This window comes from Cicer arietinum, chromosome 7 (assembly GCF_000331145.2).
Source record: "Cicer arietinum cultivar CDC Frontier isolate Library 1 chromosome 7, Cicar.CDCFrontier_v2.0, whole genome shotgun sequence".
Lineage (NCBI taxonomy): Eukaryota > Viridiplantae > Streptophyta > Magnoliopsida > Fabales > Fabaceae > Cicer > Cicer arietinum.
In genome coordinates, this window is record NC_021166.2 from 40,966,408 (window position 1) to 40,991,388 (window position 24,981).

The following is a 24,981-nucleotide window of genomic DNA, read 5'->3' on the forward strand; positions in this document are numbered from 1 at the left end:
ATATATATATATAAATAATGTGTTTGTTCATGCTATAATAATCACATTTATTCATTCGATAGTGCCTTACAATTTTTTCGAGCTCAAAGAGGTGCTACAGTGTCGAAGCAAAAGTCTAATAACATCACATGGATCCCAATAAAGGTCTGAAATATATGCCTTTAAATTTTCATTTACAAATATATGTCTTTACGATTAATGCACAAATATTTTATTGATTTATATGTTTTTATTTTACAGTGCCCTCGTCAAACAAACAACATCGACTGTGGGTACTACGTATTGAGATTCATGAAGGAGATTGTTAACAAGAATAAAACTATTATCCCAGAAACGGTACGGTATTTTCATTATATGATTTTCATATATAATTAAATTATCTATATATTTGATACTAACTTAATATAATATGTTCAATTTTTATATTGCAGTACTTTGACAATTCTAGTCCATCATATTCTGATGAAGATCTAATGGAATTAAAGGAAGAATGGTGTCAGTATGTGCTTGAAATGCAAATTATTTGATTTTCTGGGAAATAGCATGCTGTTGGGCAAGGGATCTAAGTATTATATGGTAGCTTGTGCATATTCTGTATATTCTGTTAGTTATTATATGTATATGATTATAGGACACAATATATGAACATGCATATGAATATATAGTTAATTAGGTTGTAAATTAGGTTCAATGTATATGTAGTTAATTAGGTTGTAAATTAGGTTATATATATGTATCTGAATGTAGTTAATTATGTTGTAAATTACAGAGTTACAAAGTTACATATATGTTAATTAAGTTATAGAGTTTTGTTTTTTGTCTACTAATTGTGTGAATGCTTATGGTATTTGAATATGTTTTGTTGTTGTGTGAACTGATTTTGAAAAAGCGCTGTAAAATTCATATGTTGGGTGTACATTTTACAGCGCTTTTCCTAAAAAGCGTTGTAAAATGCATACCCATAATTCATATATTTGGTGTGCATTTTACATCGCTTATTTGAAAAAGCGCTGTAAAATGTGCACCCAATATATTTATTATGGGTATGCATTTTACAGCGCTTGTTTTGCACATTTTACAGCGCTTATTTGAAAAAGCGTTGTAAAATGCATACCCATAATTCATATATTGGGTGTGCATTTTACAGCGCTTATTCGAAAAAGCGCTGTAAATTGTGCACCCAATATATTTATTATGGGTATGCATTTTACAGCGCTTGTTTTGCACATTTTACAACGCTTTTTCAAATAAGCGCTGTAAAATGTGCAAAACAAGCGCGCATTACATCTACATGTTTTATAGCGGTTTTTTAAAAGCGTTGTTGTATCTTTTACAGCGCGCGATTCTACATCGCTTGTTTTTTTGAAAAAGCGCTGTAAAATGTCATTTTTGGCGTAGTGTTTAAAATCATAATTAACATTCTTAATAAACTTTTTGTTTGTTTTTGTAACACCTCAGCCATTACCGTTCCCGACGGTGCTACCTCACGACCTTCTCGCCCCCTATCCACCTAGTGGAAATAGCGAGTTTTTGTCTTCTGTGGGATTCGAGCTCGGTACTTGGGAGATATGTATCACCTCCACATAGTCACATTACCAATTGAGCCTTTTTATGTAACACCTCAGCCATTACGGTTACCGGCGGTGCTACCTCACAACCTTCTCGCCCCATTATCCACCTAATGGAAATAGCAACTTTTTGCCTTACATGGGATTCAATGTGTGGAGGCGGTACTTATCTCCCAAGTAGCGGGCTCGAATCCCACGGAAGACAAAAACTCGTAATTTCCACTAGGTGGATAGGGGGCGAGAAGGTTATGAGTAGCATCGCCAATAACGGTAATGGTCGAGATGTTACAGTTTTCATCAAAATATTAAATTGAGATTTTTTCTTAACAGGATTCTCCAACAATTTTCGTTGAAAATATTGTGAAAGACAACCAACATCGTCGTACATCATACTTCTTTGTTTTCTTGCACTGAGGTAATGTTTTACATCCAACCGTGTAAATCCAAGATTAGCTCTATGTTTTGCATGTGTGCTCATAAGTTGAAATGTTGACTTTTGCCTTAGTCAAGAATCATCAGCCAAATCAATCTCATATGCTTGGGCTTCAGTTATCTTTCTATGTCATGCAAGCATGTGTGTTGTCTCTGGAAGTTGTAAAGGATGATTACGATCCTCTACAAATTCATGGATGACAAAATTTCTATTTTTGCATACAAGTGAAATCATTGCTTTTCAATCCGTTCTAGTCTCGACTCTATGGATATTAACAAAAGCATCTCATGTCTACCTTTCATACCCCTTCTTTGGAACAAAAAAACCTACATGATGATATATTGTTGTCTTTATTCGTGTTCATATAATGTTTCTGACTCCAAAACTATATGTAAGCCAAAATTGATAAGTCACATATGTATTGTCAAATTTCTAGCTTCCAATCAACATTTGAAGATGACGTGTTTGATCAAACTTCCCAAATGAAGTAACCTAAAAATTGAATACAATAATTAAATGAAAGAAAAACTATGGAATAATGAATGAACCATGTGTTGCTCTGCTTTTTAGTTAAAAAAATGTGTTGTCCTGTTTTGCAAGAAGTATCACAACTGCAAAGCAGAAAAATAAGTATCACAACTTAAAATAGCTCTACAAAAATAATTTGGCATAACTAATAACATTCTACTCCATTATTTTATAACAAAATTAATACAACCAAGATAAAATATAACAACTTCCAACTCTTTTATCTAGTGATTAGAAACAATTTCAATCATATTTGTGAAGAAAAAAAAATCAATAGAGTTATTTTATTACCCCAAATATGACAACGTGGGCAGTAGATTGATCACAGATGGCAGTGCACGAGTCAATGGCAGCGTACGGCGGTGCTCAGTTGACGGAGGTGTAGGGGACGACAATGACACGGCAAGGTACCTTTCCCGCCACGTGGTTGTGTTGCAGGAAAGAAAAGAAAAAAAAAATGAAAAACTATAGATCTGTATGGCGAGGTTGCAACACCGAAATATTTGAACAACGATGAAGTAAGTATCAACGTCGGAGGGGTGCTGCATGGAGGCGATGGCTGTAACAGACGCCAAAAAAAATGAAAAGAAGGTCACATGTTTTTGAGTTTGAATTTATTTCAATTTGATTTTAGAGAGCTTGACACGTGGCTTCATTTGGTGCACCCAATTCATCAAACGAACCATGTTGACTAAAAGGTACGATGCACTTCCTAGACAAAAGTCATACAATCCAAATCCCATTTTTAAAAACACTGACACATTCCACTAAAATTTGTACTACATATAATGAATATGAACCGCAGGTAAGTCATCTTCCCGCCATATCATTTAATTCAATCCCATTCATCATCATAAAATATAACACCATGGCCTCCTATGTTTGTATCCAAGTTTTCTGATTTATAAAAAAAATGCATGTGGCTATCTCAATTTCTTCGGTCACCATAAATGGAATATGCATGTGAGGACACCCTATAATATTATTAAACATGTACAGCAAGAAAATTACAATTGTATTCCGTATCTCTAGTTTGACACGTGTATTCCATGTTATTTATTACTAATATATTTACTTGACGTGACACGCGTATCCCATGTTATTTATTTATACATCAGTAGCTTAGCTAAATATTACAAACAAAACTTTGTAGGAAATGCAAGAATGGACACATGGCAACATCTTAAATAAACAGAAATTTAATTAGTTAAAGTTTTACAAAAATCATGGATGTAGTGGTTGTAAATGACGGTCTAGATTTCTTCCTTGCATTTCTTGTTTTTAGTGTTCGTGAACTGCCGGTGTTACGTAGTGTCGTAAAATTAAACATTCTTAATACAATCAATTACTTTTCAAAATTGAATAGTTCTTGAGACTAATTAGTATTGTTTGTTACAAATTCTAACAGAACAGATTTTAGTATTCAATATTTTAAAAATTATTTTTTTAAATATATTTTTGAGAAAAATAGAAATTATTGTGTAAACTTCCATATTAGAAATTTAAAAATTATTTGTCAAGATTAGTATTTTTTATCTATTATAGTGAAAACTATTTTTTTTAATGATCATCTCTAAAAAATAAAGTTTTTAAATTCTAAAAACAACTTATTATTTTAAATCATTTTTAAATTTCATGTTTTTAAAAGATGTAATAAACAGATAAAAACTTTCATAAATACTTAAAAAACAAAATAAACAAAGTCCTAAAAACATTAAACATAGGGTATGGTTAATTAGATTTACACAAACAGATTTCTGTAAAATAAATTTTATTATTTGTCGACCTTTAAAAACATAGAGTTGTTTTTGAAAAATATAATCAAACTGATCATTCGTCCTAATACTGGATTTTCATACATTATATGTATGTAAATTCAATTTTTTCTTATATTTAAAATTGGACACAAAATATTTATTATGTTCATGTTGAATTTGGTTTTGGTTTTGATTTTTGGATGATTTTAATTTTTGGATGAGTATTTTTTCTTTCATTTTCAACTATTTAAACGCTATAGTCTATAGAAGACGGAAAAAAATGAATTATATAAAAAACAATTTAAAATAAAATACAAAATCATGGAAGAAAAAAAAATTAATTATATAGATGAAAATGTTACTATTGCAATGATAATAACATTTAATTTCAAAAAAAAAAAACAATTTTACTTTTGTTTTCAAAATCGAACAAATTAATTCATCTTATTTTCATAATCAAACAAATTAACTCATCTCTTATATGATAATGAGTTGACTAATAAATGAACTCGCCAATTAAATTTTACCTAAATTATTTAACGGTGATATCAACTGATAAGGGAAAGTTCATTTCCAAATTCAGAAAATAAATACTCAAACTCTACAATTTCAAGATCAATTAAGTGAACTCCTCAGTTATAACCACATTACTGTATTTGTCAAAAACTCTGCATCATAATTTAAAAGCCATAAGTACAATGAGTGTGGATCCAAAACCAATGTTTCAAAAATCAAAAGCTAGCATCCAAGTCAGTTTTATAAATTCTCAAATGAAATTATTTAGCTTATAAATTCTCAGTTTTATTAGCTAGAATATTTATATGTTTATTTTATGTGTTAATATTTCTAAAATAATATTTATATTTAAATGTTTTAACTTAGTTTTTATATTTTAAGACAAATTAATAATATTAATAAGAGATATATTTGATTTCTTTTTCTCTTATTAAACAGAGTTAGTAAATTAGAGTAAAATAAGCGGAAATAAATGGTCAAAACAGTTAGGCAAAGAAAATTGCAACTTTTGTAACTTACACTGTGGTCTAGTTTTAATACCAATTTCTGTCAATAACCAATTAGTTTCATTTGTTACCATATGCTTATATAAAAACATATGCAAACTATGATAACTCCAATTGTATTTGACACTCTTACTTAAACCAGAAACCATCCCCAAAACTTTTTCTTCTCTTTCTTTTGCAGTGTTTCAAATCAAACAAAGATGTTAAGTTCTACTTCTACACGTGAGATTCATCAAAAGAGTGTTCTTCAAATTAAACAAGATGACAAATTTTTCAGCAAGTTACTTTCAAAGGAAAGTTCCAATTGTAACCCATCTTTCAGAGTTTCTGTTGCTGTTCCATTTGTTTGGGAATCTCAACCTGGTACTCCCAAATACACATTCTCTCAAACCACTCTTCCTCCTCTTACACCTCCACCTTCCTATCATTTCAACAATATCAATAATAACACTAAAAGGAACGAAAAAAAGCACTCAAAATTCAATCTTCTTTTGGGATTGCTACAAAAACTAAACCTCAAGAAAATCAACCAGTCTTCGTTGTCATCTTTACACCCTTCAAATTCATCATCAGCAGTAGATTCTGCAAAAATTACCTCCGCGGCGAGGGGTAGGAGGAGATTCTTAAGCCATGGATCATCTTTTGACTTCAGGGTTGAAAATGCAGAAAATGATGGTGCTGGTTCACCAACTTCAACATTGTGCTTTGGAATTCCTCGTTCCGCCAGTTCTAATGGTGGCTTCCAAAGTAATTACAAGAGGCGCATAAGGTAATCAAGATGTATCTTTATATAACACATAATCAGACACTTCAGAATGAAGATGTATTTGGTGTCTAAATTGTATCAGTGTCTAATAGGTGTTGGCGTTTTTAAGCTGTATTTTAAAGAAAATAAAACTCAACAAGAAGGAATGAATGAATTGAATATATTGTGTGTGTTGTTTATTGAGATGAGCATGATATTTATACATAGTCTCTATTACATTGTTTGTGACTAACTTCTTCTTAACCAACTAACGAACAAAGTGGTTAGTTAGTTAGATGGTTACACACAATCAAACTAACTTGAATTATACAAAACTGAAAACGAAGAACGTTATCTGTTTTTCAGTCACAAACCAAGATCGATCTTGGTTTCCAACACTTTCCCTTAATTCAAGTTTCTAAGTGATTTTACACTTAGCAATCTTCTCAACTCTTCAAATCTACTTGTCCTTAAGGTCTTGGTCATTATATTAGTCAGTTGAACTTCAGTTTGACAATAAATGAGCTTCAATTTGCTTCTTCCAACTTGATCTCTTAAGAAGTGAAACCTTGTTTCAATGTTGTTTGCTTCTTCCATGAGACACAGGGTTCTTTGCCAGATTTATTGCTGAAATATTGTCAATCAGTAATGGAATTGGCCTGCAAATTTCAATCTTCAACTCTGTTATTAATGATTTCAACCATATTGCTTGGCAGGCTGCATAACTGCCAACAATATACTCAACTTCGCATGATGATAGTGCTATCACAGGCGGCTTCTTTGAGCTTCATGCTATTGGTGATTTCATGAATTTGAACACATACCTTGTGCTCCTTCTATCATTCTTGTCTCCACACCAATCTAAATCTGAATATCGCACTAAGTCTTCATTTTTATTGTTCAAATCTGTTGCAAACATAATGCCATTCCCAATTATGCCTTGGACATATCTCATGATTCTTTTCAGTGCCAGCCAATGAGTGTGCTTTGGTCTCTCCATGAATCTGCTTACCACTCTCAAACTATAGCATATGTCAGGCCTTGTATTGCACAAGTATCTTAGTGAACCGACAGCTTGTTTGAATAAGGTTGAATCAGCCAGCTCCTCTTCAGATTCGATTTCCAGCTTTGCATTGATCTCCATTGGAATAGTTGTAGGGTTGCAACCAACCATATTGAACCTTCTCAGAATTTCTTTAGCATACTTCTTCTGATGCATCAACAGACCTTATTCAGTTTCAGCAAACTCCATTCTCAGAAAATAGCTCAATTTGCCCAAGTCTGTCATTTCGAACTCATCCTTCATGATTCCTTTGAATTCTATAATTGTTTTGTTGCTGCTGCCAGTCACCAATAAGTCGTCAACATATAGACACAACAAGATCATTGCATGCTCTCCATTCAGTGTGGAATGCTTCACATAAACTCCATATTCCACTGTGCATTTAATGAATCCAATGCCAATTAGAAATGCATCAATTCTTTTGGTCCAGGCTCTTGGTGCTTGCTTCAAACTATATAGAGCTTTCCTCAATCTGAGTACTTTACCCTCCTTTCCCTTAATCACAAAACCTGGTGGTTGAGAGACATACAGCTCTTCTTCCAGCCATCCATTCATAAATGCAAATTTTACATCAAGCTGTCACATAAACCAGCCCCTAGCACATGCTAGTGCTATCACAAGCCTGATTGTCTCAATTTTGACCACTAGAGCAAACACTTCAGAGTAGTCTATGTCTGTTCTTTGCAGGAATCCTTTGGCAACCAATCTAGCTTTATACTTAGCAATTGTTCCATTTGGATTCAGCTTCAACTTGTAGACCCACTTTACTCCAATTTGCTTTTGTTTTGGAGGCAAATCTGTCAAGTACCTTATTTGATTCTTCTCAATTGCATTGATATCTTCCACCATTGCTTTCTTCCAGGGTCCTTTCTTTAATGTCTCTTCAATATTTAAAGGTTATATATCAGCAAATAAGGCAAAATGCATTAAATCTCCACTGCTGCCAACTTCACTATCATTGTACACTTCAAATTCTTGTAAATGAGTTAGTGGCTTTTTTGTTCTTTGAGATCTGCTTGATTCGATTCCCTCTTCATCTCTATTTCCACTGGTATGTTGCTCATTTTTTATTTGCAAAGGAACTTGTGAAGGTTGGTTTGTGCTGTTGGTTGCTTGCTCCCAGTCCCAATGTTGCTGCTGTCAATTTGCTTTTGTTTCTAGTTCCAGCTCTCATGTTCAACAATCTTGACATCCCTACTGATCACCACCTTGCCTCTGATGGGATTATACAGTTTGTAGGCACCTGTTGGATGATATCCTATTTGTAAGTACAGAGGTGCACCTAAGAGGGGGTTTGAATTAGGTGTTTCGAAATTTTCTTGTTTTTAGAGATTTAGTGTTTGATTTTTCTGATTTAAGATAGTGTATAGAAAAGATAAATGGCAGAAAAATAAAGAACACATAAGTTTATCCTGGTTCCCGTTATAACCAAGGGTGCATCTAGTCCTCTTTCACACCACAAGAGATTTTCCACTATTGTTAGAATAAGTACAAGTCCCACCCTAGGACCTTTGTTACAAACTCCTAACAATCACCCTAAGATAGCACACCACTATCTTAGTTTACAAAACTTGAAGAAATAACACCACTTTTCTCAATTTACAACACTTGAAGAAAGTATACCACTTTCCTGAATTTATAACACTTGAATGGTTTAGCAATATTAATTTTGACTTAGATTAATATGATATAACAGTTGATGTACAATGATAACAATCCAATATAATTTCAAGTACACTATAGAACTTTTCTCAATGATATGAAAATGTAAAATTTGTACTTGAAATATAAAAGTGAAACTTTGAATAAATCAAAACATTTTAGAAAGTTTGTTCAAGGTTTGGTTGTAGGATTGGTTTTGATTAAACTAGTGTTATGGGGTCTTTATACTCCATAAACATCACTTCAGATCAATGGCCTTCGTTCCTAGAGGTTTGATGAAGAAATGCAATGATCCGGAACCATTTTAGAATTGAAAAATTGCATTGTTTCCAGTTGTATTCGACTACATCTTGTGTGTAGTCGAACACACATCTTTTTAACGTTCAGTTTTATTTAAATTTTGAAGCTTGTATTCGAATACATGTTCTTGTATTCGAATACAGATGTTTGAATTTGGCCACTGACTTGGTTTTGTATTCGGCTACACCAGGTTGTAGTCGAATACAAATGTGCAGTTTTAGTTACTGACTTAGCACTCGTATTCGAATACATTGTCTCGTATTCGAATACAGATGTTCAGTTTTTCTATTGGCTTAGCACTCGTATTCGAATACACTATCTCGTATTCGAATACAAATGTTCAGTTTTAGCTACTGACTTGTCTGTATTCGGCTACAACATGTATTCGAATACAATATTATATTTTGCCAAAAATATTACTTTCAAACATTATTTATATATTTTGACACTTTGAAAATTCTTTTGATGCATATGCTAAAATAAAAGGTTCTCATGTGCATTTGAAATCTACGAATATTAGATTGCATCATGTACCTTTACATTATAAAACTTCTATCATATTTGACCATAATTGTCTTTGATGTTTGACTTCTTTTTGAGCTTGCAACTTGATCAATTTCCTTGGTCTTTGTCTTCATCAAAAACATGTATTTTACACTATCAAGATCATTGCTTCACTTTTGTGTTGCAACTTCCTTCTCTTCTGGTCTGGTACATATTTGAAACATAGATCACCAAATATTCTTAAATGCATGACTACTGGTTTTCTTCCACTCCAGATCTCTTCTGGTACTTTCTCCTTTTTCTTTGTTGGACATTTATTTAGAATATAGACAGTAGTTGATGCAGCTTCTCCCCAGAACTTAAGTGGCAGTCCCTTCTCTTTTATCATGCCTCTAGTCATGTCTAGAATGGTTCTATTTCTCCTTTCAGCTAGACCATTGTGTTTAGGTGTGTAGGGAGCTGTTACCTCGTGTTCAATTCCATTCTTGATACAAAAATCCTTGAATTCATGTGAAGTATATTCTCCTCCTCCATCTGTTCTTAATACCTTGATGGATTCTCCACTTTGTTTCTCCATTTTAATTTTGAAATTTTTGAATGTTTTCAATGCTTCATCTTTGGTTTTAATCAAATAAATCTACAACCTTCTACTAAATTCATCAACAAAAGTTATGAAGTACTTATTACCTCCTAATGATGGCACTTCAAATGGTCCACATATGTCACTGTGAATCACTCCAAGAACGTTCTCTGCTCTTGCTTACACTTGTGATTGGAAGGAACTTCTTGGTTGTTTACCTGTCATACATACTTCACACACCTTCTCAGGGACATCAACCATAAGAATTCTATTCACCATCTTCTTAACTCATAGTTGTTGCAAGCTTCTGAAGTTAATATGGCAAAATCTTGAATGCCACAACCAACTTTCATCAATTGAACTTGCTGCATTCAAACATTGGATATCAACAGCTTGTATGTTGATGATAAAAGTTTTGTTCTTTGAAAGAGGAGTCTTGAGTATCATCTCCTTCTGCCCATCATACATTTCTAAGGCATCATTCTTCATGATCACTTGAAAACCCTTTTGAATTAGCTGCCCAATGCTCAACAAATTGCTCTTCATTCCTAGCACATACAGTACATTCTCTATCATTATTATCTTCCCATTTCTTCTTTTAATCACCATGTTGCCAGCTCCCTCAGCTTCCAAGGTTCTATCATCAGCAAACCTTATTTTACTCCTTCTTGATTTATCAATATCTACCAGCCATTCTTTATGACTTGTCATGTGATTGGAACAACCAGTACCAAGGAACCATACCTGGGATGGAGAATGTTCTTCGTTTGTGGTGGCCATTAACAAGACTGTTTCTGAAAACGAAGAACGGTCTTCGTTTGTGGTAGCCAACAACAAGATTGTATCTGAGTTTGATGAAGAACATTCTTAAGCAGCGCATGCTTCATCTTCTCATTTCTTCTTCTGTTTCCCTCCTTTGTCAGCCCAATATTCATCTGCAAAATGTCCATACTCCTCATATTTGTAACATTGCACCTTTTTCTTGTCAAAGTTTCTTGAATTTCCTTTTGATTTACCACTCAAATTTCCTCATTTTGATGAAGATTCAGACTTATCTTCAGGTTTCTTGAATTTGTTCTTCCTCCATTTCTTTTTCTAGTCTCTCCTCTTATTGGCATATGCTACCAATGCCTGATTTCCAGAATTTCCCCCACTCATTTCATCCATTCTCAACTCTCTTGCTTCTAGAGTTCCTTGCAACTCTTCAAGACTCAATGTGGAAATATCTTTAGATTTTTCAATTGCGCACACAACATAGTCGAACCTAGGATGCAATGATCTCAAGATCTTTTAACACAATTTCTATTCAAACAACTTCTCTCCACGGCTAGCCATCTGATTTGTGATGCTCCTCAATCTTGAAATCAAATTTGAAACCTTCTCGTGTTCCTCCATCTGCAACACTTCGAATTGTTTATGTAAGATCTGCAATTTTACTTTCTTGACCTTGGTTCCACCAGAATAACACTTCTCCAAAATGTCCCATGCTTCTTTTGCACTTTTTGCATCAGAAATTTTGTCAAAGTTGGTCGTGTCAAGGAATTGATGAAGAGTGAAGATGGCCTTGCAATCTTTCTTCTTGTTTTCTTTGAATCTTAATAGATGTTCCTCTGTTGGATTGGCTCCCAGATCTTCGAAACATTTCTCTATGATTTCGAACACTTCTTGGAATCCAAACAATGCTCGAATCTGCACTCTTCATCTATCTCAATCTTTTCCATCAAAATGTGGCATGTGGGCTGGAAAATTTCCATTGTTTGTACTTGAACCCATCCTCACACACACTCGTGTTTGATCCTCACACTTCACTCGTGTTTTCACTCTTTGGGATCGAAACCTTGCTCTGGTACCACTTATTGGCGTTTTCAAGCTGTTTTAATGAAAATAAAACTCAGCAAGAAAGAATGAATGAATTGAATATATTGTGTGTATTGTTTATTGAGATGAGTATGCTATTTATACATAGCATCTATTACATTGTTTTCGACTAACTTCTTCTTAACTAGCTAACTAACAAAATGGTTAGTTAATTAGTTGGTTACATACAATCAAACTAACTTGACTTATACAAAACTGAAAACGAAGAACGTTCTCCGTTTTTCAGTCACAAACCAAGATCGATCTTGGTTTCCAACAATAGGAAACAGTTACATTTTATCATTTTTATTTTTTTATTTTTTGAAATTATGATTGGTGTATATGAATTTGTGTTAGTGGTTTGTTCCATAATTGTAATATAGTCTTAGTTCTATTGAATACAAGGTTGGTTTATCCTATAGTTTCTCTAGTAAAAAATTTTATCCTTAAAGCATCACCCTACTTGAAAAATTTAAAAGCAGACGAAAATTAGAAATAAAAAAGAGTAAAATATGTAATGAGAGATATAATAATTAGAGATCAATTTTATTTTTTTTCTTTAATTTTTTCTGATAATTTAATTTTTTTAGTAATGTCAATTTTTTTATGCATCTCCTTTATTTTTTAGCTTAATTATAAACACAAAATATTGTGTTAGTTTCTTGTCATGGTTTTAAACTGTTGTCTGCAACCGCAATTGCAGTTGTAATATTTCAGATTTGAAAGTCTCTATAGGCTAAATTACATTTGTGGTCCTTTAACTTAATCTCAGGTAACATTTTAGTCCTTTATTTTTTTTTTCCCGACTTGGTCCTTTATTTTAATTTTAAGTTACAATTTGATATTTTATGTTTTAAAATTTCAACAATGTTATCCTTTTTTATACAAAAATTCAAAAAAAAAAAATTCAATCAAAACTCATAAAATTAATTATATTCTTCAATATAATACAAATTTCATCAAATTCGTAACGCAAATCTTCAAATAAACTCATATTTTCATACTTTATTTGATATTGTTAGGAATAAAGGACTAAATCGGGGAAAAAAAAAAGATAAAGGACTAAAACGTTACCTGAGATTAAGTTAAAGGATCACAAATGTAATTTAGCCGTCTCTATATTTGTTTGTATTTTTCTAGGATGTAAAAGTTTAATGTGTAACTGCAAACTCATGCATAACTCCAATTTAAAACCATGTTCGGAGCTATAATGTAGGTGTGAGGAGTGAATTAATGAAGATGCATAATAAGTGAGATTGAGAGAGCTTTTAATGGGAGAAGAGTTTTAAATTATAATAATTAATTTCTCTAGGAAATAATGAAGAGATTATAGACACAAAAATAAATTTGGACTTCTATTTTTGCTAATTAAACATTTTGCTGCTAAATTGAGATGAATTTATGTTATTGCCTCATTACTTTTCCATTGGGAATTCAACTTTTTCTATTAGTTTGTTGAAGCAACCTGAATGCTTTATAAGCATTTAATTTAATGCATTTGGATTTATGCCAATCACAAAATCCTGAATTCAATGGAATCAAGATTTTATGGGATATTTGATCGAGTTCGGATTGTGTAAAACATTTTAGATTTTAATTTTATAATTAAAAATATCAAATTTTAATTTTAATTGTTTGATTGATATTGAAAGATCCAATGACATGGGTCTACGATTTAGTCTTCATCAAATCAGATTAAATTAGAATTTTAGAATTTTTTTTTAACAGTAAAGACAAAATATTTTTAAAAAACTATTTTGTTATAAAATCTATTAGATTGATTTATTTAAATAAATATAAATGATATTTATTATTATATTAAAATTTAATTTTTTTAATTATTAAACTTTATTTACTTTTTGACATTTTTAAATATATTATTATAAAATAAAATTAAAGTAGAATATCATATAAATCATGTCATTAAATATTATTATAATATTTAATTTTATTGATATATTAATTCGTTAATTTATTTAAAAATATATTTAATTATTTATTTAAAATAAAATTTTTAATAAGAGTCAAACTTTTCAAATTAACAATAAACCACAAGATAAATTTAAGCTTTGAATTCATTGACAGATAAAATTCAGTTTTTATAAAACCTAACTAGACTTGTTCTATTCCCATGTAAGAATTACATCGATTTGGATCCTCATTTAATGGACATGGCACAGCGGATAGTACTGTTACGTTACGGCTACGCTACTTTACTTGGGACAAAGGGAAGAAAAACACCTTAGTTAAGCCTTTTTTTATTGCTTTGTCCTTTATGTAGGGTATCTCTGCTTTGTCTTATTTAATAGTTTTATTTATTGCAAATAGCAAGAACTGGTGGAAATTAATAATGTCGGTAAACCAGAACTTACGGAAAGAAAAGGTGGTCCAAGTTACAATTATACTATCAATTTGGCCTAAATGGTTTGCTACAATTTGGAATCAATTTGAGAGTTAATCTAGCATTTCCCTTTGGAGGACATAAAATCAGTTTATGGAATAATCTATAGGCAAATATTAATAATTAAGTTAGATTACATTAATTTTCTAGATGAAATTTTGTTTAAAATTCTTTCAACATTTCTTAGTTTATCAATCGAATTACATTCTTAAAATGATGATTTCGATTGAAAAGTGGTATATAATGAATATTTTTATTCACCATGATCTCTCCACAATAGATCTGCTCCTTTTCATTTCCTCTTTCCCATCTTTATTAACTATACACTCTCTCATCTTCTTTTAATTAAGACAAATCTCTTTGTTTTTAAATGTCAATATTTTCTCTTTGTTTCTTGTTGTTTTTGAAAATCGAAAACCTTTGAAAACAATTTATGCCACCGAAAGTATTACTGGGTTGAGTCGCGGACTAGGTCGCTATCTTTAAGACGTTTTGAGGCACTGTCCAAAATTGTGCAAGGCAGACTATCAACCACGAAGTCCCCAGGATAAAACAGCCCAAATACTCTGTATCGGAGTTCTACTGCACTGTAGAAAACCGTTCTAGAATTACACCCTCAATATGGCAGTTTTACGACTGACACTCGTAGTATGGCAGTCTTACGACTAACACTCGTAATATGGCACAATGACCACTCGAAAAGGAAGAAAGAGATGAAGCAGTAAGAAGGGGGAGAAGAGAGAAAAGCCTCAGATGCGGAGTGTTTTTGGTGTGATTTTCCAACTGGGGAGAACCCTCTATTTATAGGAAAAAATCGCAACTGGATCTGAGAGATCCATGGATCACCAGAACGTGCGCTCCAAGTAGTGCTCTCAGAAACGTGCGCTCCAAGACCACGAATCGTGCACCCCAAACTTAGGAAAATTGACTCTGACTTTTGACCGGACAGCAAGGAAACGTGAGACCAAAATTAGGGTTTTGACCGGGCAAAACAAACGCACGAATTCAGGGATGATGACTGGATCAGATATGACTAGGTGGAGGGCAATTACGTAATTAACGTTTCAATTAGAGATGGAACGCAAGCAATCAGTTAATTAAAAAATGATTAATTAATTTTAGGCAAAATAATAATACACCACAAAGCCAAAGCCGAGCCAGGCCAGGCCAGCCGGAAGGACGGACGGCGGCGGCGCGCGCGCGTGTGTGGTGGTCAATTTGCTTGCGTTCTCCCTCCTTCACAAAATTGGGGTGCCCATTGGGGCCCATCCCAAGTTCATTACCTCCACCTTATATACCCTACTAGTGTGTGGTATCCCTCCAATGTGGGACTTCTCAATTTTTTTAATTCACAACACCACTAGCTCTCATAAACGACTTCATTATTTCCAATGAATTCTTCATTAAAGGCATCATCATTTCCAACAATCCTCCACTTGAATTTAAAAAATATGTTTTTGAATAGCATCAGACGCTTCTATAAGATTGTGCATAAGCAAAGGTGTCTTTCGACTTGAACCTTTGCATAGCGAGTAAGATTCAGATTCAACAAGAGTGACTCATAGTCTTGAACTCCATCTCTGACATCAAACCCACACACAACCTTTTCATTAGGTGTATTCTAAAAAGCTCGTGCATTTAGGGCCATGCACGTGTATCCCAGTCTAGTGAACGCTCTAGGAATTCTGCCTCGAAATTCCATAGGAAGCGGCCCCCACTTCCACATTCACGTAGGTGAGTCTATCAAGAGTACTCTTGTAGCTAAGTACCCCACTCCACATAGAGTATAGATCTCATTAAGAGTTTCTATTATCTCATCCTTTTATCGCTTCAGGAATCATGCTTCTCATATAAAACATAGCATGTTCATCTCATATCACTATGACTTGTTATTACCCATTGAACCTAATTCTTGGGATCTCCAGTCTTTTAGGTCGGGTTACCATCATAAGTGACTCATTTATCTATAGGCATTAGTCCCATCCTTTTGGAAAATATATTTTGCGACACTTAGAACAAACTCAAATTTATTTTTTTCTGCACAATTACGACAGTTATCAACCGTCGCTATATTTACTTTGAGGCAGTTTGAACCGTCGCAAACCTAATAATTTAAAATAAAAAAATATGATACAATTTTTTTCCTATTTTTAATCAATTAAAATAAAAAATATTCATAAATACCATCCACATAATTTAAATACATAATTAATAACTATTGTACCTAAAATCCAATTTATATAATTTTTTCAAAACAAATAACACCAATTCATACATTGAAGTTAACTAAAACAACAAATAAAATAGTTTAAATATTCAAAACATTAATTAGTGGAGTAGCTAACAATACAAAACAACTCCATCAAACTTAGAAGTTCATCCAAATATCTAATTAGTCCCTAATGAAGTTGTTCCACGATCATCAGGTTGGTGGCTGGACTCAGATGAACGTCTACCATCTATTGGCGATTCTATGTCCATTGCCTGAAAAAAAAAAAAGTATATATTAACCTCAATGAATATTGATAAATATTGTCAAAACTAATTAACTAAATTTCTCTTATAGCTATAAGAAACCTTTACACAATTAATATTTTTAATCAAAGACAAACAACTCTCACAAGATTTTTAAATATGTTTGCTATGAAAATAATTTTACCTGTTTGTCTCTAGAATTTTGCATTTGCATCAAGAAAGCAATTTGCTCCTTCAACATATCAACTTCAGAATCCCTTTTCTTAAGCCTATCAATTTCAGCTTGCATTTTCTCCATCTTTTCATTAGCTTCAGAGGAAGACATCGATCTTACAGAGTGAGAAGTAGATGTAGTAATTTGTGATGGTGTTATTCCAAGTCCCATACAACGAACATATCCAGGATGTTCTTTTCCAAACACATTAACAAATGCTTCATTTGGAGAAGGAGTCTTCCCAATTTCAGCTTGCAATTGTTCCTGTGCAAACAGATAAAGCAAACTAAATTCCTCACTATTACCAAAACTAACAGTTGCATCTTTGATTTATAAGGTGGTCAATAACAAATAGTTACAATTACATAACACTTCTATTATTTACACTTACATATTTTTCCTTGGCTTCGTCGTTGACAAATGACCCATCAGACTTTTTATGACAAATTGAATACATTTCACCCCTACTGTATTTTCGACCATCTCTCAGTTCCTACAAGTAAACACATGTAATAAGTACATGTTCAATTAAGTATGCAATCAATAGTAGATTGAAAAAATCCTACCAACTCATCCCTCTTCCTTGCAAGCGTCTTAGAGCCTAATGTATGAAGGATCTTTAGCTTTTCTCTATTTGCAGCATTTTTATCAGCCTTCTCCTACAATGATAACAAATGACATAAAAAAACTAAACAATAGAAAACAAATGACAACGCAAGAAAAGAATAGTTACCATTGTATCTGTCTTACGCCTGTATTGGACAAAAATAGTCCAATGGTCTTGATTAATAGAACGTGGATAATTTTGTAGATTTTCCTCCAAAGAAATGTCCCACTTATAAAATTTCTTAAACAACCTACATCGTGCATCTCGCCATTTCTTTCCAAGGCTTGAAAGGATATATTTTTTGTTGTCTTTATCATCGACAACAAATTTTGACTAGCATAATCATAAAAAAAAAAAAAAATTAGTTTACAATCAAAACAATAAAGAATATTCAGTTGTTTATAATTGATACCTGTATTTTATCCTTAAAAATTTCATTTTTTCTTGTCGATGGAACTAGTTTCCAATTGTCGTACATTATAGGAAAATCCTTAAACTTCCTTGCAATTTCACCCAAAAAACCGCCTAACAAACCAGCAGCTGATCCTACCGGTTGCCCATTTGAATTCCATCTAGTTATTATTCTGCTAACATTAGGAGGAGCTTCAAGCACGTCTGATACCCTTAAGTGTGTCTTTGAAATATGTCCCGCCTCATCTAACACATAAGTCAATGAAATATGTCATATTGCAATCATGTAAAACAATTAAATTTTATAAATATAATTAGACATTAGATAACATACTAATGACTTCTACATCCCAAAATGTAAAATTCCTTTTTTGAGAAATTTCTGGCTCATCTTCTACCACATCTTCAGAGTGAGAGGATGTCTCTTGGAAATGTGTTGTTTCTGTCTCTTGCACTGATCTTGGTGTTGTCACTTGAGAAGGTGTTGCTTCTGTCGCTTGCACAGTAGTTGGTGTTGTTGTCACCGGAGAAAGATGTGGTTCTATCGTTTGCACAGCTAGCGATGTTGTCGCTTGAGAAGGTGGTGCTTGAAAAGGTGGTGCTTGAGAAGGCGGTGCTTGAGAAGATGGTGGATTTGTCGGTGTTGTCATCGGAGATGGTAGTGGTTCTATCACTTGGAACGTTGGTTGTAAACCATGTCTCCGCAAGTGCTTCATTTTGGTTACTTGAAGATCTCCTGGTAGTATAACCCTCGGCCGACCCTTCGTGAAACGCTACAATCATTTATTATTAATGTAAATAAATAAAAATCAACATATAATACAAATAAGAAACATTTTGTAATTTTAGTATTTTTAGTTATTACTAACCGGTGAGGTTTTTGAAATGGTGGAAGAAGATTTGTGAAGGGATTGAGAGAGATGAGTTAGATTGAGAGCCTCCATCCTTTTTTTATTCTCTTCCATTGTTTTACGTCGAATATCCTCATATGATGATTCCATTTTGTTCACAAGATTGAGTCTCCAAACACACTTACACTGCAAACATTGATGACAACCAAGTTAGACTAATGCAAATAGCTAAACACAAAAATGAACACAATAACAAAAATGAGCACATCAAACACAATGCAACAGTAAAAGAAAGTAGTAAAAAAATAACATAGATTGAAGAGTACCATGTCATAAACAACAAACAAGAATTATTAACAATCATAAATTCATATCATGATTGTTGTCATCAAAATCATCATTAAAAGTTGAAGTTTCAGGATCATCATCTGTAGTCATTCTTGCCAATTGTATATGTGTGGTTTCATTAGAAAAAATGTGTTCCAAATTTTGAGATGGGTATGGTTCAATGGGTGCCATAATTTCATCATCTCCACCCATGTCATACAAGTCCCGTGGCTTTAAATGAATAGGTATGCTCCATCCTTGTTCCTTTTCATCATCCACATAATAAACCATTTGAGCTTCTGACGCTTTAATGTATGGCTCATCATCTTCATGCTCCCCAGTATGTATTAGTCTTGCAAAATTTATAGAGGTAAAACCCAACTTATCTGTCTTAATGCCTCTTGGATTTGTGGTATTCGCCCATTTGCATTTAAACATGGGCACTTTGAAGCCATCATAGGAAACCTCAATGATATCTATCAATCTTCCATAGTAAGGCACTCCTCCAAATCTCATTTGGGCATCACTATTGCTTGAGTAACTTCGTGTTCCGAACATGCCAAAAACTCCACTATTTTGAGTTTTTAATAAATTGTCTCGTGCCAATGTTCGAAATTTGAAACCATTGACATTAAATGCAGTGAACCTTCTAACTTTATCAGAAGGACCTTGAGCAAGACTAACGAGAACATTTTTATCTGATCCACTAATGTTGTCGAGATTGTTGCAAATCTGAACACCATAAAATATACAATTAGTCACATTCTTATTAAAAATCAAAGCAACTCAATCACCAATTTTGTCATGAACACTAACACGATTGCGGAACCAATGAGGAAACTCTCTATGAACCTTCTTGTCTACCTCAGAAGTACTCCTTGCACCACTCCTCATTTGGCTTCGAATAATACTTCTATATTGCCTATTTGGTTATTTCAAATTAGATGTATACGGAAAAAAAATTAGTGGTAAATAATACAAATATAATAAAATTACTTACCTTAGATAGTAGTCAACTATGATGCAGTTTGTTAAAACGTGTCTATGAGCTTGTAACTTTTCAATTGGTGTAAGGGTGTAGTATGAAGAACCACCAACCGATTTTCCAACTCTAGGAAATAATTCAGCTACACGTGAGTCAGTTTGTATCTCATTAATAGGCTCATCATCTACACGACCAAGTTGATTCCATCTAGTCTCAATGTTTTCTATATACCTTGAACAAAATGTAAGAATCTCTTGTACAAGGTATCCTTCTGCAATAGACCCTTCTGGTCGTGCTTTATTACGTACATACGATTTAAGTATTCCTAAGTACCTATTATTGAACCAAAATAATATTAGTTAGAACAAAATTGTCAACTACTAATTATTGAAGGAACAAGAACACGCATATTTTACCTTTCAACAGGATACATCCATCGATAATGAACAGGACCTCCAAGTTTAACTTCTTCAACAAGGTGAACAACCAAGTGAACCATAACAGTGAAGAATGAGGGAGGAAATATCATTTCCATGTGGCATAAAGTGAGGACAACCTGATTTTGCAATTTTTCCAAATCATCAACATTCAATACTTTACTGCATAATTGTCTAAAAAGTGAGCAAAACTCAATCATTATAGCTGAAACATCATCAGGTAATGTTGCTCGAATGGCTAACGGTAGAAGTTGTTCCATCAATATGTGACAATCATGACTCTTCAACATTCCATTCAACTTAAGATTTTCCATGTCAATGCATCTAGAAATGTTGCTTGAATAACCATCAGGCACAGTGATATTCTTTAAAGTTGTTAAAAATCTCTTCTTACCTTTAGTAGTAAGAGTAAAGACGGCTGGAGAAATTCTTCCATTTTCATTGGGCCAAAGGTCAGGTCTTATGCCCATAGCTTTAAGGTCTTTTCTTGCATTAAGATGATCTTTACTTTTTGTGCTATCATTTAGCAAAGTAAATATGATATTATCGCACACATTTTTCTCAATATGCATCATGTCAAGATTGTGGCGCAGAAGATTATCCTTCCAATATGGAAGTTCAAAGAATATGCTTTTCTTTTTCCATTGTTGATTGACACCTTGTGTAGGTCGTCCACCACGTATTCTTTTTCCCGACCTTTCTTTATCTGGCTTTCTACCAAATGTGACATCAATATTTTGAACCTGTTCAAGAATTTGAAGCCCAGATAACATTTTAGGTGGACCACGCATATCTTGTTGACCATCAAAGCGAACCTTGTTCAATCTAAATCTATGTCTCTGATCAAGAAAACGACGATGACCCATAAAACACCATTTTTTGCTATGTGGAAGACGACGAGGAGTAGAGTCCATGTTACACGATGGGCAAGCAAGTCCAGTGTAAGTGTTCCACCCAGAAAGTGTACCCAGCCCTGGAAAATCACTAATTGTCCACATCAAAGTTGCATGTAATGTGAACATCTCTTTTTTAAAAGAATCGTATGTATCGACACCTGTTGTCCATAACTCCTTTAATTCTTTTACTAGAGGTTGTAAATAGACATCAATATCATTTCCTGGCATTTTTTTACCGGGAATTATCATTGACATTATAAAAGATGTATGTTTCATGCACACCCATGGAGGAGTGTTGTATGGAATGAGAATAACTGGCCAAATACTATAATTTGTACTCATCATACCAAAAGGATTAAAACCATCACTAGCTAATGCAAGACGCACATTTCGCGGGTCTGATGCAAACCAAGGGTGTGTCAAGTCAAAATGTTTCCATGCTTCAGAATCTCTAGGATGCCTCAACATTCCATCATTCTTACTATCATTTGCATGCCATCTCATATCCTCGGCCGACTTTGACGACAAAAATAATCTTTGTAACCGTGGTTTTAATGGAAAATAGCGAAGAACTTTTGCAGGAACTTTCTTTCGATTATTGCCATCACCAGACACTCCAACTGCACCAACTTTTGCTTTTGATTTCCATTTCGAAGTATTACAAATTTTGCAGGTCTCCCTTTCTTCATCTTCCTTATTACCCCAATAAAGCATACAATTATTCGGACAAACAGGGATTTTTTCATAATTTAAACCAAGCTTGGTGATTGTTTTCTTGGCTTCATAGAATGAATTTGGTATATTTGCAAATTCAAATGCATCTTTTAATAACTCTAAAACCATTGTCATGGCTTTATTAGTCATTCCACATAAACATTTGATGTGATACAACTTTACCAAAAAAGATAGTCTTGAATATTTAACACACCCTTCATACAAAGGTTTTTCTCCTTCTCTACTTAATTCATAGTACTCTTTGGCCTCTTCATACCTTTGTGTACTTGCATTTTTCTCCTTCTCTGCATTTGATTCAATGGGTACTTCATTTGCATGATCTTCGACTCCAAAAGCATCGTTAATCATGTTTTGCATTTGATCATCAACGACAACTGTGTCTTGAACTATATTAGAAATACTAATAGGTGAGATAGTACTAGTTTCTCCTATGGACTCTCCGTGATGTACCCAAATGGTGTATCCCTTTGGAAATGGTTTGCACTTTAAGTGATCATACATTACACTTCTACTCTGCGGTTTTTTGAAACCACAACGTTTACAAGGACATATTATTTCGCCATTTTCTAATTCATCTCGAAAGGCAAAATTAATAAATTCCTTTATCCCTTGATCATATTCATCCGATGTGTGTGGCTTCTTAATCCATGATTTATCCATTTCTATAAAGAAGTTTAACATATGTTATTTTGACACAGAAATAACATAATTCAACTTAGAACAAAAAAAAAAGATTGATCTTAAACAGAATAGATTCACTAGGCATAAAGGAACAAAACATAACAACCTCATACTCATAGAAAATAGTACTCGATAAACATTCAAAATATAGAACTAGACCAGGTATACAGGTATATAGTACTCGACAAACAAATCAAACTAGAAATTATTTTTAAAAGCAAACAAACCAATCATTAACATATGTTATTTACTTCAGTTTATCCATTAAATGCAAACAAATATTAGAACTGAAAGTGCAGAATTTAGCAATCAAAGTGTAGAACATAGCACTCAAACATCTTTAGTACAAAAAAAGGAAGAAGTGTTACGCTATCAGCTTTTACATAATAAAAGTATCTTACCTATTGTGTTATGTTGCGCGGTCGATGGAGAAGTATTACGCTACACCGTCACCAGAGAGAGGCTGAAAGCAGCGCCGTCACCGGAGATGGGCACGAAGAAGCACTGTCACTGGAAACTAATTCAATCAATAAACCAATCATCAACAAACCAATCTGAAAACTAGTTTTAAATGCAAACAAATCAATCTGTAAACTAGTTTCAAATGCAAACAAATCAATCTGAAAATTATTTTTAAAAACAAACAAACCAATCTCAAACAAACCAATCACTAATCATAATTCAAATAATCATAATTCTAAGATTTTATTATAATTCATTTCAAAACCAAATGTAATTTCTAGTCCAAAGTTTAAAGACAGAAAAAATGATTACTCCAACCAATATAATGTGCAAAAAAAAGTGAAAAAGAATTGTGTAATGTTATTCAAAGATAAAATTTGCCACAAATACAAAGGCAAAAACAAAGGTGTAGGAGTGAACCAAAACAAAGACATTCGAAAGGTGTAGAAGGAACAACAAAGCAAAAAAGCAAGGCTATAGAATGTAGATTAATGAAGCAAAATATGTTATCAAATTCAGCAAGGTATGAACATTGGATTGTTAATTCAATGAAGCAGAGTAGTAAATGTGATTCCTTTGGATTATTTTTTTAATTAATCAACTGTTTGTAAGTACCCTGTGATTTCATGAAAAGAAACATTGTTCCATTGTCAATGAGGATTATGTCAATTTTTTATATAACTTTAAAAAAATATTTAAGACTCATCAAATTTTATAAGTAATAATAAACCTTGAAATTATTTTAATATATATATGGTTATTTGACTCAGCAAAATTTGCATAGTTTTGTAAATAAACCTGTGTATTCTTTGGACTTGGAAGGATTAAGTATCAGCCTCCATTATAGGCACTGCAGCCTACAGGCTGGGATTTTAGGCGCAAGAATCTTAAGAATGTTTTTGGGATGATTCAGACTAACAATTTTCCTCTTCCTCTCATCTGAAATCACTAGAAATACATGACTGTTGTTGTTTTCAGTTTAAGATATTAGGGGCAACTCGCAGAGAAAAAAGGATTATCAAACAAAAAGTTCAACTATTAGGTTCACAATCACATTTTAAGATGGTATAAGCTGTAGCTAAGTATTACCAAATACAGGCATTGACACACTCTCCAACCCATACATAATCTATAAAGATAACAAAATCTGACGCTTCCTATCTATGAACTCTACACATAATTGGCAAGTCAGGTAACAGCCTTCTGATACCTGTATTATTCAACAGTTCCATCACCAAGGCAGTATAGCTCAAAAAGCACACGGTCAACTAGGAGAATTTTCATAATTCAGAGTTTTTCACTTTTGAAATTTTTTTCTCATATTATTTTTTATGTTTTGACAGCCTTTAATTTGTATAATATTTTGAAAATTACATGCATCACAACCAAAAATTATTATTTTTTATAAAATGATAACTCATTTAAACTATTCCAAAACTGATAAATAGTCTTTAAACTATTCTCAATCTATCAAACTATC

At 33.0% G+C, this 24,981-nt stretch overlaps 3 protein-coding genes across 3 annotated transcripts; 1 reads left to right on the top strand and 2 right to left on the bottom strand.

Moving 5' to 3' along the window:
- The first annotated feature begins 5,378 nt into the window (after positions 1-5,378).
- On the top strand, positions 5,379-6,253 carry LOC101502082 (uncharacterized). The gene has a single exon (XM_004511068.4). It carries the CDS (start codon positions 5,509-5,511, stop codon positions 6,079-6,081), a length of 573 nt encoding a protein of 190 aa, XP_004511125.1. The 5' UTR covers positions 5,379-5,508; the 3' UTR covers positions 6,082-6,253.
- Positions 6,254-16,734: 10,481 nt separating this feature from the next.
- LOC101502409 (uncharacterized) lies at positions 16,735-23,568 on the bottom strand. The gene is made up of 9 exons (XM_004511069.4): positions 23,441-23,568; positions 18,997-19,164; positions 18,462-18,900; positions 18,129-18,373; positions 17,843-18,049; positions 17,676-17,768; positions 17,501-17,602; positions 17,080-17,373; positions 16,735-16,904 (listed from the first exon to the last, which is right to left on the bottom strand). Exons 2-9 carry the CDS (start codon positions 19,126-19,128, stop codon positions 16,809-16,811), a joined length of 1,608 nt encoding a protein of 535 aa, XP_004511126.3. The 5' UTR covers positions 19,129-19,164; positions 23,441-23,568; the 3' UTR covers positions 16,735-16,808.
- LOC101506483 (uncharacterized) lies at positions 19,339-23,018 on the bottom strand. Its single transcript, XM_027336914.2, has 4 exons — positions 20,707-23,018; positions 20,306-20,623; positions 20,158-20,227; positions 19,339-20,037 (listed from the first exon to the last, which is right to left on the bottom strand). The coding sequence occupies exons 1-4, from the start codon at positions 23,016-23,018 to the stop codon at positions 19,339-19,341; spliced, it is 3,399 nt and encodes a 1,132-aa protein (XP_027192715.2).
- Positions 23,569-24,981: the final 1,413 nt, after the last annotated feature.